Here is a 16,316-nt window from a genome sequence, read left to right as displayed (position 1 = left end):
GACGACCAGTACGAGCCAGCGTCGTGTTGAAGGTGTTAAGCAGTTGATTCTAGCCACTTCTTGGTCACCGCATAGGGGGACGTGCTAGAGTGGTAGGGTTGATCTCTACTTGGTGCCGGAGAACCCGGTCACCCCCACGCGACGCTGATGCGTAGAGATTTATGGGGGCTGACGACTTCACGGTCAAGGCGTGAGACAACCGGAGTATTTCAGATCTTGCTCTCTCGAACCTCTTGTGGTTTCTCAGTATCAAACCATCGTTGACTCACGTTGGAGGAAGGCGAGGTCGTGGACATTCTCGTAGTACTCATTAGTGTAGTAACCTTCGCTTTAGGATTGAGCTTTTGCTAAGTTGTATTCGCTCCAGTGGCGAGAAGCCAACTGTTTCACATTCCGCAGCCATGTGGCTTCCAGTTGAGGTTTCTCAATGACTTCAACAACTGCTACCGTCTCTACTCTCTCTGATCTCCTCAGTGACTACGGTCCTCGCCTTGACCCAAGGGCCGTACGTAAGGCGGCCACCTCCTCCACCATAACTCAACCTCTCGTGAATGATTGCATTACTTCACTTGTTAGCAGCGAAGACGTTTCTCAGCGCGGGGCGGCCTTAGTCCTCATTGGAGCGCTGGCGGACGCGACAGACGCCCGCCTGATGGGAGCGTTCGATAACGCCGTCTCGGCACTATGTCGTGGCTTGACCTCCGATACAGCTTCCGATCTCAGGCTGCTCCCTCTCACTATCAGGACCCTTTTCGAGGTCCTCAGTAGTGGGCCAGCGGAGAGCACTAAGGTCAAAGGGCAGGCACTGAACAAGGTTATTGATCTGTGGGAGAAACTACAGGCTGGTGGCTACAGTGAAGTTATAGTAGCTGCCATTACCCCTGAGGTGCTAGAGGGGGTTACGATACTCCTTCGTAAAGGGACGTACAAGCCCAACAAACCCACAGCTGGTCGCCTCATGACCATGCTCGTCCCTTTTGTCCTCGATGATAACAGTGCCGCCCTACTGCGTATGGAGGCATGCAATGTCATCCTCGCCTTGCCAGCAGCCAAGATTGGCGACGTTGGTCCCGACACCCACACAGGGGTCCTGGTAGACGTCCTCTCTGGTGAGGTTAATGTGAAGCAGAAGGCATCTCCCGAACATTTGGTGAAGGTCTGTCAGCTCGTAAGGACTCTATTGCGCTGCGGTAAATGTCAAGAACTGCCCTTCAAGAAGTTGATGAAGTTTCAGCACATCTGCACTCGAGCTCTACTCCTCCATGCTCGTCAGAGGACCTTTGATGCAGGCCTTGCTCGCTCCTTAGCCACTCAGACTGTCGGCCTCCTCTACGACATATGTGACCAGCTTGGAACTGGCTTCGTCAGCCTTCTATCTACTATTCTCGTCAAGAGGCATGTACAGCCACTCCTAGAGGGCCTCGCTGATATGCCCACAGAGGTTGCCAACCTGTTGTCCTCGGATCTGGACCGTCTCATCACTGCATATCCCAGTCTGGCTCTGGTCGACCAAAGTCTACACAAGGTTGCCCTCTCGCTGGGCCCGTCCAACATATTGGCTACCCTCTGTCGCCTGTCCCAGCCTGCCCCCGAGATCCTAGGGGAAGTTGCTGGCAGTGCTATGCGGATCTTGTTGGAGGCGCGCTCTGATGAAGAGGATCTCAGCGTGGCTACTTCACTACTACATGCCTGTGGAGGCCTTTTAACGGAGGCTGGCATGGGAGCGGCTGCAGCCGGGCTACTCTATCGTAGGGGTTTGCCTGTTCCCGCCACTCTGAAGGCTCATGCCCCCGCGTCCTCCAGCACTAAGATCGGTCCTAGTGTATGTGACGAGTTTACCACGGCGTTGATGAGCTCGTTGAAACGGCATCGAGACGAGGAACTCTCTGAGGAAGCTGATAACAAGAAGCCTCGGACTGAGCAAGAACATGAGGAGGCGAAGCCCAGTAGTACCACCACTACTGCAGGCAACCCGTTCGGTATTACTATCGGTGGAGTGGCTGTGGATGCTCATGAGGACCATACCATTGAACGAAAAGTCATTACATCACTCAGCCCTTCAGCGGAAGAGGCAGTAAGCGAATGGTCTCTCATCGGGGGATACCCTTATACTGTGTCAGGTGCAAGTGCCCGTTGTAGAGTCACCAGTAACTCCTGCTATTGCCGTTACTCGTGAAGATGATGATGATGACGAAGTGGGTTGCATCAGGTATCGATTGGGTGTTGACCCGCCCCTCCCCTGGCAGGTACCTTCAAGTTCACCTCCTCCCTCGGAAGACATCCTACAGACGCCCGAATCGGACTCAGACACAATGAGTGATGTGCCGGACCTCTGTATGGACCCCCCTGATGATGACGACGACGAGGCAGTAGCAGCTGCGACTGACGAGTGACTGGTAGTCATCATTCACCACCAACGTTTCGATTACAGTTGACTATTCGTGTCGTGTTTGCCTGCAAGCCTTGAGAGTATGTTAACTGCAGTTATTGTTGGTTGTTCTAATGTCATCGTCCAACCCTCCAGATACATCATATCTCGACTCACTTCGAGGTCAACTACCCGAGGAGGACCTCGACAAGCTGCGGGACTGTGCAGCCAAGAAGCTGTATCATCAGCTTACTGTGGAGTGCTTGAGGTACTATTAAGAGGGAAGAAGGTGGCCGTTTGAGCTCGCCATTCAGAGTCGTTCGCAACGATAGTGCCTGGCCTTTGGGTGGCAAGACTAAGGCTGAGTTCTGGGATAAGTTCATGGATCAGTTCTCCACCAAGATGAACACGGTACCGTCTCCTTGCTGTCCTTACAGCGCTCTATCCTACATTCTTGCAGGTGGTCATGTTGGAGATCTTGGAGCAAGTCACTGAGTCCATGCCAGCCTCTGAAGGTTTGAAGTTGACAGAAAAGTAATATTCCCCCCAGGTATTGCCCTCCCAGCAGTGGTGCGCTCAGGTATGGCGAGATGGCTTCCAAGTCGTCCAAGGACTCCCAAGTGGCATACGACTCTCAGAAAGCTATCGCTCTCGTTAGAGCTGGCGACATCAAGCAGGCTAGAGAGGTGGGCCCGATCACCCCTGGTGTGCTTCCAACTACTGTTTGGTTAGATATTAGATGCTGTTGAAGAGCACCTCAATGACATAGACTGGTCATATGGTATCGATCCTGCGGCTAGAAGCAGCTACCACAGGGCTGCCGCCTTCATGCACCAAGAGAGGAACGATCCCCCGAGGTACTCCGCGTTTGTCGCTCTTTGACTGTGACAACATTACCCTCAGTTTTTACCGTGAGTCTATGCGGTATCTGCTATACACTCCACTAGCCGCTATCCCTGAGAAGGAGCGTGGCCCGTTAGCTTTCAAGATTGCAGTAGCAGCCCTGATATCACCCAAGGAGTTCGGCCTCGGAGATCTCTTGCAGCAGCCACTTTTCTCTGAGGTTGGCAGGAAGGGTAGCCTGGCAGGTATGGATTGTCCCCTCAGTTCCTCCCGACCTGTGAGCAGTACTCTTGGGTCATGGATTTCGTCCAAGCTCTTCACGATGGAGTCTTTGCGAAATTTGACCAAGCGATCGCGGACCACAAAGCGAAGTGGGAGGCCGTACCAGAGCTCAAGAAAGCACTCGAAACCGACCTCAAACGTAAGGGTGTGGTCGTTGATCCCTGCCCTATTCTGTATTGTAGACAAGATGTCTCTATCGGCTATGATGGAGATGGCTTTCCAACGACCCAAAAAACAGCGTTCGGCGATATCTTTTGATGACATCGCGAAGGCATGCAGAGTTGGAGACGACCAAGTAGAGGATATTTTCCGCAAGTAAGTCAACTGTTTTCCTGGTCCATCTATCCTGATGAGCTGCTTGCCTCAGGACCATGTGCGCTGGTTTGATAAAAGGCAGTATTGATGAAGTTAATCGTACTGTCAAAGTCACTTGGGTGAGACCAAGAGTTCTCGACATGCAGAGGTGAGCTCTCATTCTCCACTGTGTTCGGCCGAGTGCTACTGTTGTTAGGCTGGAGCTCCTCAAATTCCGTTTGGAGGGATGGTCACAGCAGGCTACACAACTCCTCCAAGAAGTGGAGGAACTAACTCCTGAGTTATTGGTGTCGTGAAGAACTCTGTGACATTCGCGTTTCCAATATAGTCCTCGTTAGTAATGCCGTCTTGCGTGTAGTTCACGATGAGGAGGGACTTGGGTCGAGGCCTTAGGATGACCTTCACTGTTCATATAAGTTACATGAACAGTTAGAGAGCAGTGAAGTTAGATGATCTAACCATCCTGTATTTATACTGAGTTATTAATTGTTTCGAATCGAACGTGGTAGAGCAGAGCGATTTGATTTGTTAGAGATAAGGAATTAGTTCGAGAGTTCGGTATGCTGCTCTGTTACGCTGGCTTCATCATGGGTCTGCATCACGAGGTTTGCATCACGATCAAGAGCCGCCATGGTTTCGTAATTAGCAGTAAGGTTACAGCCCCGGAAGTCGCGGCAGTTCACAGACGGCACAGCCCCAAACTCGAGGTTATGTTCTTTGTGTTACACTACTCGTTATGTTGTATGCCTCATAGCCTCTATTCTTTCACCTTTTCGTATCCGGGGTTGTCGGCGACCTGGCAGTACGAGCCAACGAGGGTTACACCCCTGACTGTCTCTTCAACTCGATAGTGTATGCCATGTGATAAATTTATGTGTGAGTAGATGAATTCGAGCGACAATGTCCTCGCGGGTTAAGAATATCCGAGGCGAATTTTCAGTCTACTCTTATTTACCCACTGACCGTGTAAATGCAAGGTAGAAGTCCTTGCACGTCGCAACACAATGGAATTCAATTCAGAAAAGCGGTCTACACATCTATCATGATTTCTCAAAATTTTTCTCTAATATGGTGAGCGATTATGGTTATAACACTTGAGCTTGAGCGAGTGAGGTGGAGATCAAAATAGCGATTGGCCTCGTCGTTGGCGTGGAATCTACTGCATCGACTTTGATCTTTCGCGTCGTTCTGCGATGTATCTACGAGAGGGAGTAAATAGGAGCAGCTAAGCTAAGTCCTACTGCATCCTATTGCGAGCAATCCTCTCAGCAATAGTGGTAACGGTAAGAGCAGGGTAGTCACTGACGACCTCCTTGAATATACCTAACCTCTTGGGCACATCATTCTTCTGATGGACCTGCACAAGACCATAGAATCGCGATAACAAAAACCGATTGATAAGTCATAGAAGTATGCAGCGCCGAAATCTTACTCCGCGCTCATCACAGGGCACTCCAGCTGATGGGTGGAGAGCTGAGGAGAAATACTCATCAGAGCCTGATGGGTGGATAACGTACTCTTGGATCCTTGCACAACGAGATTGGCATTGATGGTCCTGAGGAAGTCCTCAGTAGCCTCCAAAGGTGCTGCAATAACAACATCATCGACATGCTTACAGGCGCAGACATTGAGAACCTGTTCGCCACCAAATCAACGATTATAAGCCTTCGAACGAGTTACCCTCTCGCCTAGATTCATGACAGGATAGTTGCAGCCCTTCATCTCATTGACAGTACGATCGTCGAAGACGCCCACAATGAGGTACCTTGATCAGGTTCCAATGAGAGGGACAAGCGGCTAGGAAACACGTACGTTCCATAAGCCTTGGCCTTCTCAAGAGTGGAAGCATGGCCCGCATTGAACATGTCGAATGCCCCATCAATATAACTAGAGGGAGAATCACTAACTTCCGTGAAGAGGAAGAGGAGTTACTCACACAATGACATCATCAGCTGTTGGAGTCTTGCGTGAGGCAAATTCCGAGATGCGCTTGGCCATGTTCGTTATGAGAATCTACGAACAACCGATTGTATTCGCTGTACATTACAACAGCCAATGATACCTTGCGACTGCTCGTAGGAGAAGTAGAGATTATGCGTGGGCTAGACACGATGCTGTTGGTAGCGAGATCGGTGACGCGACAAATGGGACTCCCGGGTGTCTGATTTAGAATACGCCATAACCGTTCACGGCAGTAGTCTGCTGTTATCCCCACCAACATCTGTCGTGTGTGAATGTCGAGACCATCATCTATCCTGGGACCAGTCAGATGGTCCCTAGTTTGAACCATGAGTCTTCCTACGAGATCAGTCACGGTAACGCAGTCTACGCCTGAGGAGAAGAAGGAGTGGACAGTAGAGGGATCGGAGCCTAGCAGCAGCTTACGTTTGATAACACGAAGTCTACCAGCATCTCTAAGGTCGTCATAGGCACATCTTCCCTTACCATTCACTGGCATGTTATCGCCGTGAATCTGACAATACTAATCCCACGCTACTCCCACTCCTAGGCAACATACGCAAAAGTCGACCCCAATAGAATCCAAGAATGCCTTAGTCGGCACTACAGGCACTCCATACAGGACTTCATCAACCCACTTCAGATGCTTCAAAAATGAATATCTGTTACATATAGCAATCACCATTCGCAGAGACCATGCTGGACCAACCTCTCCTCTTGTTTCATCACTGGTAACGCCTTGTCAGGCACGATATCTTTGTCGGCATAAACACCGACGACAAGAATGTCACATTGGGCTGACGAACAGGAATGCTTCTAAGTGCAGGAACCGCTACTCGCTACCCTTAGCCTGCCTCATGGCGCTATAATGACCGCTATGCATGATGTCAAAACAACCATCCAGATAACCACGAACCTGCTCAGGAGACTCCAGAAGACCACCGAGTACCCCAAGGGGCCACCTTCTTCCGTTCGGGCACAATAGCGTTAGGGGCCGACATTGTTTCAACAACGATAGAACGCTAAACGAGCTCCAATCAAAACGCGATCGCAACCTTTGCAGTGCAAACGATTCGGATCGATCAAACACTCATACTAGGGAGTCTCCGGAGGAAAGCTTTTAGACACTCTAAGAGGCATAAAAGTGACTCTAGATTCCAATGTATGACCTAGGGTCCAAAGAATTCACGAAGATTAATGGTCCCCATGGAGGAATCCTTCAGTGCCACTAGAATCTCAATCACGAGCGATGCCCGATGATGTATGAAGCCTTTCAAACTGGTCATCCCATTCACCAGGGCAGGGGACTGTCTCAAGACTAGTATTCGTCGCTACTACCGTACGATGCAAACGCTATGCAAAACACTACAGAAAGTAAAACATGCCACAGGGCGCAGAACCCAGTGGACATTCCCTTTGATAAGCGGTCCGACATTCTAATGCATCCACTATGATTTCAAAAGCATTCAAATGCTTATGGACAAATGACAGGATTCAAATGCATCAGGAGCCTGCAATGTAAGAAAAGGATCTTCCTCGAACTGTCCTTTGGACATTGAGATCGAAACATTGAAGTGAACAGGGAGCTTCAATGAGCATTCATTTAGGGTCTACTTGCTGTTGATGATGGTGTCTCTAACTAGCATCAATTCAATCATCGTTGGATTTCTCGAATCGATATTTGCCCCAGCAAGAGCCATGGTCAGCACACTTACTTTTATAATAGTACCAAGCGAAGGCCCTTTTTCGGGTAGAAGATATGTCACTAGGAAGCAATCACCCTGGAGAAGGATCATTGCTTTGCACTTCTCGAGGAGGCCAGCTTGAGAAACGGGACCCCGACAGAGAAGTGAACGCCAGCGCCGCCTGCAATTTCGTGGCGTATCTTGCGTCACGGCGTGCACGACTTGTGCGCACCTTCGTGGGCTTAGATGTGTGTGGGAATATCGCATGTCAACGGCCTCAAAAGAGTAGTATCGGCTCATTGATATGGCCCAGTAGTAGTAGTAGGAGCAATGCCAGATCCCTATGAGCTCAGTACGCTAAGCACACCTTAGGGGATTTGTAACTAACGCGCCGCCCTGTTATCCCTCTTCATCGCCCTTCTTCCCAGTCTACCACTAGTGGTCTATCCAGGTTGTGTTGATTCTGTATTGATGACCGCCGTTGGGAACTGATGCTCTTGCCTTTGACCCGAATCCATGTGTATAGCCGGGTGCACGGTATAAGCTGTCGAGTGAATGCCACTTATTCTCATCGAAGCTTCTCGGGGCATCATGGAGCACCGGATTACTATGACATACTAGGCGTGAGGAAAACGTGAGGGGCCTTCCTAGGACGAGGCAGGGGTATTTTTGAGGCTCCTTAGGGCCACTCGGGTGGAGATCAACATGGCGTATAAAAAACTGGCAAAGCGATACCATCCCGATATGACTGGTGGAGATCATGCCTTCACAGAGAAGTTCCGCCAAGTGACTCGAGCTTATAATGTACTGCACAACCCCACCACTAGAAAGGAGTAAGTTCCAGGGAGTGGCTCGCTTGGGTTCACCATGAGAGTAGTGAGTTAGGGCAGATACGACACTAGGATGCAACAAGGGCCAGCGGGGTATCACCACACGTACCATCGGCAATCACCACATCATGAGCAGTATAGTGGACGATCGAGGGGAGCCAACGAGGAGGAGACTATGGATGAGAAGAAGGCCCGATGGATGCGGGAGGCTAGGCCTATGTCGGGCTTCCAAATATTCACCCTCTGGGCATTCATATTTGCAGTGCCCTTCTTTGCGGTAGTATGGCGTCTGGGGGGGGAGGGGTTCGACTCGGTCATCTCGAGGGCATTTATCCGACAGAGGAAACAGTAGTGCTCTGTAGCATGGGAACTTCCTGTACAGCTCTTCGTAAGATTCGTATTGGGCATGATTAAATTCAACACACTATAAACATTGGCTGTGTACCAGGGAAGGGCTCGCTCAGTTACGGTCGCTTCATCGAAGGGCACATCCTCACGATCCTGACTACTGGAATGGTATGCCCAGTGATGGTAACCCCTACAGCGGTATGGGACCACCCACCAGGCCTCCCACGGACCCTGCGGCGAGGAAAGACCTAGTGCGTGCGTTTTGGAACCCCATAACTGAGAGGTAGGGCCTTGTGACATGGCCAGGTAGGAGGTCACCTCGATAGGTGGGAGTGGCTGGGGGAGGTTTTCGATCCACCCTCGGCTAGCCAACTCCTCGGGTGGATCAACGCGATACAGCCGAACTATTTTGAAGCGAAACTCAGGGAAGGTGGGCCTCAATGCTACTGCTGGGTAGCAGCCGTTGCAGCAACTCCTCAGGGAAAGCGGTGATGCCGCTGAGGGCATCGACTGATATCAAGGTGGGGTATGTCCCGTTGGAGTGCACAGAGCTGCCCCCTATGGTGCGGACTAGGCCCACAGGTACTAATGCGGAATATTTTTAGGTTTCCATGGGCACATTCCGGCCGAGTAATGCCAGACGAGTCCTCTCTAGTACATTGGGTTAGACTTATAGCAAGCTTTTAGCCGTGGGGTGCATGCTCGACTGTGTGGTCAGGTCATTGTGAGAGATGGGACGCCAATAAGCAGCAAATATACGAAGCCGCAACTGAGGGGGCTCGTCGAACGGCGGCCTACTATAGACAGCAAGCTTTTGGTCGTCCTGGTTACCCTGCTCATCCGGGGTATCACCAAGGCTACGGTGGTCCGTCACCAGGGCCACCCTTCATACAGCGCAGTGTTGTTGGCGGTGATGGCATGGCCCAGCCCTATCCTATGGAGACTCATAGTCCCTCGGCCCCTCCTCCTCCACCGTCTCCCCCTGCTGTTGTGTTCTAACGTGATGACGAGGTGATAATTGATTTTCAATCTCCCTCCGGGTCTGTGTTGGATAGTCCCTATGCAGTTGAGATCTCATTGTGTCTCTAAGAACAGCCATAATGCTCCTACGACATGGCTCTATCCCTTCACTATATATTCACTCTTCGTTATCACCCAAGACTGGGGAGTGTAGGATGAGCCCTGCCCATGTCCCTATGTATCGAAGACCTAGACAGTTGGTGTGGCCCTAGGGTCTCCGTCACCCACCCTCTCTTCTCTCGAGGATGCTAGTGGACGCTGCGAAGCCTGTGTTGCCAGCATGTGTGCTTGGGGGTCTAAGGATATGGAAGCTGGCCTGCATGGAATGGGGTGCTCACTGAGGTGCGACTGCTCATGCCATATACTGTCCCTCTGTCTACCAGGGCACTACTGCACTGGTGGTGGTATACCAGTCTAGCAGTGCCCTGCTGGCCGTTTAGTAGAAAGTAGTAGTCCTAGGTCTTCTCTAAGGTTGAGTGAGTAGCAGTACATGGCCATCCCAATGGTCATCTGTGAAAGCCCCTCTGCCCATCGATACCGGTATGGTCGTAGTTAGTGTCCATTGAAGGGGGGCCCATGTAAATGTATTTTCAAGTGCATGTTCTGTTTTGCGTGTTCATTCATGGTCGGTGGGATTCCATCGGTCAGTGAACTGTATCTCGTCTTTAGTTTTTCAGCGTGGCTTTTACGTCCGGTTGAGGCTATTCCTCAATGCCCGAGAAAACGTCTCCTTCAGGCAAGAGGGCAGGATGCTTGGGGTCGGCCTACCACTCATGCGCGTCATGTTGTACTACCACTTTACGATCTATCAAAGGGTGAGCCAGCGTGGCGATGCGACTCTCTGACTGCTCTCTCGTGATGGTCAGTGCATGCTGTCCATCCTACAAGCTGTATGAGGACGACGAGGGTGCCGTCACACCTGTGCGTGCAGAGGCTCCCGTTCTTCAGCCCGTCCCATACCACACCACCACCACATCGTTGCAGCCTCAGGTGAGTCAGTGGAAACCCACTGTCCTAGGCCCTCCATCTAAGGTGATTGGTAAGACGAGTGACCCCGACGAGAAAAGGGAGCGGGCAGCGGCAGCGGCAGAGCAGAGAGAGGAACAACATCGCACTCGAGGTGGGGAGGGGATGCGGAGGACCATCTCACCTAGATGTCCCCAACAGGTCTTGGAAGTTCCGCCCGAGGGAGCTCCTTAGAAGACGCGGGCCGGAAGGACGAGCTGATTGGTCGAATAGTAGAAGTGTACACAGCCAACCGAGAGGACCCACCGTTGGGGCTCAGGCTCATGTCGGTAGGTCATTGGAGGACGCCTTGTAGCGCTGAGTATTCTCCTTATCTCAGGTGAAGCAGCTCCGTGAGCACTATCAGACTTTGAAGCAACGATTTGATACGAAGCATTAATATTTCAATAGTGCCGCATTTTCTGACTTGCTCCTCATTGAGTAAAGGCTATGGCGAAATGTTAGGGGTTAGTTACTGCGTGGTTTTGTATGTCATCATTCTCTAGTAACTCTTTCCGTAGCTCCCTCTATTGGGAAGAGCTTCAAGGCCAAGGTCGTCGATCTCGCAGTAGAGGGCAACGACAAAACTTGTCAAAAGAATGACAATAGCTGGCAGCGCAGTCGTCAGCACTAGCACGATGGTCTACGGTCGAAAGCACCACGATTATCCCAAGAAGCGAGGAAGGTACCCGAGTGTAGCGTCCAGGACATCCAGCTGAGCGTCTGAGCCCGTCTAGAGTGAGTTGTAGGTGCAGAACTCAGCTCTCTTCGGCGGCTTTTCCACATACTTTATTGGGTCGGCCTCCAGTAATGGGAAATGCATCCGTCCCAACGTCCCGTTTGGAGAACTCGCGATTGCCCCCTTCTGTGGCACAGAAGGTCCCGGTCCCGGACCGGGACCTATCTCATCGCGGCGAAGGTGGTAAGCCATGGCGCATGCAAGTTAATGGGTTGCTAGGGATACCGTTCCATGACTCCATGAAAATAGTCTCCTGTAACTTTCAAATATGTCGAGTACCCAGCGTCGATGATCAGTGAGCCTGGTTCATCCAGCATTTTGTGAGCTCTGTATTTCTCACATGTCTGAACCTCCACCGCCGTCCTCTCTGAGTGGAACCGAGATTATCGTACGTCGACGTCGAGGGAGGCCGCCGAAGCGTAAGCGCTCTATCGAGGAGCCACCGGCGATCCCTCCTCGGGAAGACGCTACTGAATCAACGACATCGACTTCCGAGTTGGGTTGTCCTCTGACCATGCCAGACTTCCAGGGAGAGACCTCGGGCTCAGCTGACTCCCAAGCTTTGAGGGATGTAGCTGAGCAGTATCTCGCCAGGAAGATTATTGTCAAGTCTGAGGCGACAAGGGATGATAAGATACGATGGGATATGCGGTTTTTCGTTGGGTGGATCGATGGGGAATCACGGAGTCTAGCAGAGATAACTGAGTGTGCTCCAACTGCTGCTGAGCTGCAGCTAACATGCACACACGGAAGGCATAAGAAGGACAGAGATGTAGTGGGTAGTCAAGATATGTACTTCGTACATCCGGACAAAGCTAGACTATGTGGTCTCATGCCTCATCTCGAACAGGAACAGTGGTTCGAGCAGTATAAGCTCCCCTATTGTCGATATACGGATGACGCCGATGACGCTTGTGAAACCATGTTACCGAACTACTTCCCGCAACCGTGGAAAGACTGCTGCTCTACGGAAGATGATGATACCAGACTGATTCTCAGTGGCCGTACTTGTTCTCTCGAATTACTCCTACAGAAAGCTTATGCACTCGGAGACAACGAGGCGTTGACGGTAAGATGGTCCCGGATATTCGGCGGCGGTAGAGGTGTCTTCGCGATGAAGAGCTTTCACAAGAACGAAGTAATTACTCTTTATTCGGGGCACTTATTTTCCGAGGCACAGAGGCATTGGATGAAGGATAATTTCGGTGGAGCACTATCCTCTCATTGTATCCCGCTCATGCATAAGCTCATATATGTCGATGGTCTCTTTACTTGTCTGATGAAGGGGATGTATGTTGGTCAGCTAATCAATATGGGTGGCTCTGGCTCATCCTTCAACAATGTTGAATTCTGCCCAATTGAGGTATCGGTCGTTGAGCCGAGATCAACTAGGAGCTGCAAGAGGACTCCCGCATCTCCGCTCGCAACATCTGTCACTGCTACAGGTGTGGAAATGCTAGTTGTTAAAGCTACAAGGTAGTGTAGGGCAGTCTCGTGGGTATCTTTCATGTAGGTTTGGTCATCAGGTATATACATCCTGGCGAAGAGCTCTACGGTTCCTATGGAAGTGCTTTCTGGAACAAACGTGATTGTGATTGTCGAGAGCCTCCACCAGTTGTGTTCCCGTAATGGCATCTGGATGGCCACTTAGATATGTTCGGTGACCCGTTTGTTGTTTCTCGCACGTAGAATCAATTGGTGGCCCCAGTCTCAGTTTAAGGTCTGGTTTCTGAGTGATGGTTTACTTGTCGCACAAGTTTATTCAATGGTTGTAGCACTATTGGCCTCGGTTTTACGGTAGTATCATACTGTATACTTGGCATTCGTTGGGTGTTGCAAGTTATATTATCATCAAGCGGAATTCAATTATCCATCAGATAATCTAGATATTGGCGAGCGTCCAATCGCTTTCATTCTCTTGCCTCGTGTTTGAGTTGGTGGGATATCCTGCGGTTCTCCAGTGTCAAATATTTTTCTCCCGAGTGAACATCATATCCGGAGGCACGGGCAAGCGCAGCATCATTGGACGATCGTCAACAGTATCAAGACAAGGCTCTGCTATTACCTATGGAGATGGATTCCTCTCCAGGGGCTACCGTCAACTCCCCGTCCCATAGCCCGCAGGAAGTCGGAAGTAGTATCGCGCTTGACATTGCGAGTTACTGAACTCGTTCGTAATGATTTTCTCCGTTTGCGGGAATTCCGACAAATTTTAACAATTTCAGCTTATCCAGTGTTTCATGAAACGTGATGTGTGATCTCAGGATTTGATCGAAAAGGTGCTAACGCACTCTACGATCCAGAGAGTTGTCGTACTAAAGTACGTGGCTGGGCAGTGAAAGATATGTACTATCATAAAGACGAGACCACTGAAAATACTGTAAGTTCATGCGACCACTTGGGAGATAATGCTTCAACTTCATGCGTCATTTCTCAGGTGGTCGAGGAGCAGCTGATACAGCATTGGCTCAAACTGATTCAGAATCGAGGGAATGAAACTCGTGGGAATATATCGAGGTATAGCTTCGACTGTGTATGGACTAGCTCCCTGCTTTGAGGTACATCAAAGCCACTGCAGAGGATATGCGACAGGCTTCGTGAGCCATCCCATAGCAGAAGGTCACATTCACGCTCTCCGCTGTGTTTGAACCTTCGCAATACTCAGGGTCCACGGTTGACAGCTCAGCAACAGCAAAAGGTCCAGAGTAGGAGGCATGCAATGATTCCCAATCGTGGTATCGCTCTCGATGGTACGGTATTCAATGACGGGGACTCTTTCACAATCGAAGTGTCTTGCTTTCTTAGCCACGCGGCCTCTATCTGGAGCAGAGACATATAGGATTCAACCAGTGTCGAATGTTGGAGCTGCTCACAAGGAGAGACTGTATCCCGGGACCGTCAAGGGTATTTCTATGCTTGTGTTCCCCGAATCTATACTCGTTTTTCCTCCGGAATTACCTATGTTGCACCGGGGAATCTTATTCAGGGCGACTGAAGCGGCATCTCATGACTGCTGGGGGATAGAGCAAAAAGCGCAGCAGCAAAGCAGTTAAAGTCAGCATTACTGGGAAAGAAGCTTAGATTGCTCTTGGATGTATATTCCTCGGTGACCTCTCGTTGTGTCGGAGGTTTTGTGGCGGTTGTCAGGCCTTCAGTTGTGTGATTTGACGATACAATGTCAACACCGGTCGTCCTCAAGAATTCTCAATATCGTGTGCGACAAGCAGCAATGAGGCTTCTAACTCATCTCCGAAAATGTCATCATGAACCTCCTGATAACTTATACTATGACAGACTCTTGAGCGAATGTAATACTGTATCAGTTCATCAGAAGAACTCTTCTTGGTAGGTAAGGCTACAGATCTCCTAGGGATATACCATTTCTTCTTCTTGACCATGTCACCCCGAATAACACTGCACATTCACGGAAAATATGAAGAATTCGGAGCATACAAGTCGGATCTCGAGTTTATGAAGGTGAGTGAATCAATAGTCTCGAAGTCAATATGGCTGTTGTAGATTGTTTACAAATTCATGCGGGAAGTTCTCGAGATCAGCCCGTGCATCACACTACAGCAGTTCTTCTCTAGCGGCTTTCTATTGAAAAAGTTGGACATGACGTCTCGGGTGGCCGAGGAGCTTCTCAAACTGGATAAGCAGCTAGGAGGGAAGCTAATGCAGTCAATCCCGCGGTGCGAACTGAGTGTGAATACTTCGTTCTATTGCATTGAACCGACAAGAATGGTTATCACCCGCTTTGGATTTCCGAGTATCCAGTACTAATCGATTCTTCCTCCTTAGGACAACTAAGAGAACGGGCGAGCCTGCCTTGGTTCAAAGGACGAAAACAAATTGTCTCCAAAGTTCACTTTCTATTGAGGATGCAAGGAGTCGGCCGTCTCCGAATGCTCCAACTGTTGGGATGGACTGCATGTCCGATTCTATGGAACGGCTCGTCAGAGCAGTTAGCTCTGTTGAGCTGAAAGTGGATACGCTCTCAGAGCAGGTCGAGTCCCGCTTAGACCAGCTTGAGGCGAGGCTGCGAAATCTCGAGTGGCCTAACGCGAGTTCGGTCACGGAGGAACCTCCGACCGCCGACGGCGATAGGATAGGACCGGTCGAAGCGACGGTGGACATTGTCTCTACGACTATGGATTCGTCTCCCGATCATGATTTCGTTGATGAGATAATTGAAAGACTCGATAAGCAGTACGAGACTACTCAACGGATGCTGGGAAAGAGCCGCGCATTGCAGATGAGCTCCAGCGATTTTCCTGCCTCTTGACTTCTGCATGGCTGTGAGACTTCATCACATCTCCGATGACATTGCGTTCAAATTTAGCGGTTCAATGATTTGGAGCAGCATGAGTAATTGCTGTAGTCTCCTTCCACAGTTGGTAACTCAGACTTAGACTAGATGACTAAAACGTGGGATTTGGCGCTGAACCTCTTAGTACATAGCAATTTTCTTACATGTTATTCGCATTCACTTGCAGGTACTGTCACAGATCTTTCCCAGATCTATTAGTGCGTCAATTCGTGAGCCATACACGAATTAATTTGAGACCACAATGACGGAATATAGGAGTCGACCTCCGGTCAACGGGATGCAGCACGTTGCGTGCCCAGTTGTGGAGATACGATCACACCCTTGACCGTTGTGTCATTATGCCCCATGGGGATGTCCGGCGGACATTGTCCGCTGATATAGTGAGAAATCGCGTTGTTTCGCCTCGCCATTTGGATTGAGCGCAACTTGCCAAACTTAGCGACTAAGTCTTAGCCGCGAACCTGTGTCTGGTCGAAGTGCTAACGAAGCTTCAACTAAGCCAGAGGTGCACTCTGTGATGTGGAGTACCCTCTGCGTATCGCCGAGTATTCGCTCCAGACGCCAGACAAGCGAGCGGCAAAAACTTATCTTT

At 50.3% G+C, this 16,316-nt stretch overlaps 7 protein-coding genes across 7 annotated transcripts; 6 read left to right on the top strand and 1 right to left on the bottom strand.

Moving 5' to 3' along the window:
- Positions 1-427: 427 nt before the first annotated feature.
- Pmar_PMAR015326 (hypothetical protein) lies at positions 428-2,393 on the top strand (the record flags this gene model as incomplete). Its single annotated transcript, XM_002782939.1, has 3 exons — positions 428-2,074; positions 2,121-2,195; positions 2,247-2,393. The coding sequence occupies 3 exons, from the start codon at positions 428-430 to the stop codon at positions 2,391-2,393; spliced, it is 1,869 nt and encodes a 622-aa protein (XP_002782985.1).
- Positions 2,394-2,502: 109 nt separating this feature from the next.
- Pmar_PMAR015325 (26S proteasome non-ATPase regulatory subunit, putative) lies at positions 2,503-4,104 on the top strand (the record flags this gene model as incomplete). The annotated part of the gene is made up of 10 exons (XM_002782938.1): positions 2,503-2,636; positions 2,683-2,779; positions 2,829-2,902; positions 2,949-3,054; positions 3,101-3,225; positions 3,272-3,431; positions 3,476-3,632; positions 3,676-3,808; positions 3,861-3,956; positions 4,005-4,104. The coding sequence occupies 10 exons, from the start codon at positions 2,503-2,505 to the stop codon at positions 4,102-4,104; spliced, it is 1,182 nt and encodes a 393-aa protein (XP_002782984.1).
- A 723-nt stretch (positions 4,105-4,827) lies between these two features.
- On the bottom strand, positions 4,828-6,791 carry Pmar_PMAR015324 (Ethanolamine-phosphate cytidylyltransferase, putative). The gene is made up of 14 exons (XM_002782937.1): positions 6,730-6,791; positions 6,611-6,683; positions 6,477-6,564; positions 6,327-6,429; positions 6,194-6,281; positions 6,024-6,139; positions 5,871-5,969; positions 5,745-5,821; positions 5,621-5,695; positions 5,489-5,573; positions 5,326-5,443; positions 5,241-5,281; positions 5,050-5,165; positions 4,828-5,007 (listed from the first exon to the last, which is right to left on the bottom strand). The coding sequence occupies exons 1-14, from the start codon at positions 6,766-6,768 to the stop codon at positions 4,965-4,967; spliced, it is 1,161 nt and encodes a 386-aa protein (XP_002782983.1). The 5' UTR covers positions 6,769-6,791; the 3' UTR covers positions 4,828-4,964.
- Positions 6,792-7,899: 1,108 nt separating this feature from the next.
- On the top strand, positions 7,900-9,632 carry Pmar_PMAR015323 (chaperone protein dnaj, putative). Its single transcript, XM_002782936.1, has 7 exons — positions 7,900-8,086; positions 8,136-8,285; positions 8,343-8,559; positions 8,747-8,913; positions 8,957-9,060; positions 9,111-9,212; positions 9,349-9,632. The coding sequence occupies exons 1-7, from the start codon at positions 7,944-7,946 to the stop codon at positions 9,627-9,629; spliced, it is 1,164 nt and encodes a 387-aa protein (XP_002782982.1). The 5' UTR covers positions 7,900-7,943; the 3' UTR covers positions 9,630-9,632.
- A 729-nt stretch (positions 9,633-10,361) lies between these two features.
- Positions 10,362-11,055, top strand: Pmar_PMAR015322 (hypothetical protein; the record flags this gene model as incomplete). The annotated part of the gene is made up of 4 exons (XM_002782935.1): positions 10,362-10,465; positions 10,517-10,770; positions 10,818-10,945; positions 10,996-11,055. The coding sequence occupies 4 exons, from the start codon at positions 10,362-10,364 to the stop codon at positions 11,053-11,055; spliced, it is 546 nt and encodes a 181-aa protein (XP_002782981.1).
- Positions 11,056-11,734: 679 nt separating this feature from the next.
- On the top strand, positions 11,735-13,277 carry Pmar_PMAR015321 (hypothetical protein; the record flags this gene model as incomplete). Its single annotated transcript, XM_002782934.1, has 2 exons — positions 11,735-12,870; positions 12,921-13,277. 2 exons carry the CDS (start codon positions 11,735-11,737, stop codon positions 13,021-13,023), a joined length of 1,239 nt encoding a protein of 412 aa, XP_002782980.1. The 3' UTR covers positions 13,024-13,277.
- A 190-nt stretch (positions 13,278-13,467) lies between these two features.
- Pmar_PMAR015320 (hypothetical protein) lies at positions 13,468-13,995 on the top strand (the record flags this gene model as incomplete). Its single annotated transcript, XM_002782933.1, has 4 exons — positions 13,468-13,528; positions 13,659-13,774; positions 13,832-13,911; positions 13,953-13,995. 4 exons carry the CDS (start codon positions 13,468-13,470, stop codon positions 13,993-13,995), a joined length of 300 nt encoding a protein of 99 aa, XP_002782979.1.
- Positions 13,996-16,316: the final 2,321 nt, after the last annotated feature.

This window comes from Perkinsus marinus, assembly GCF_000006405.1.
Source record: "Perkinsus marinus ATCC 50983 genomic scaffold scf_1104296937906, whole genome shotgun sequence".
Lineage (NCBI taxonomy): Eukaryota > Perkinsozoa > Perkinsida > Perkinsidae > Perkinsus > Perkinsus marinus.
This window is presented reverse-complemented; position numbering and strand designations above follow the sequence as displayed.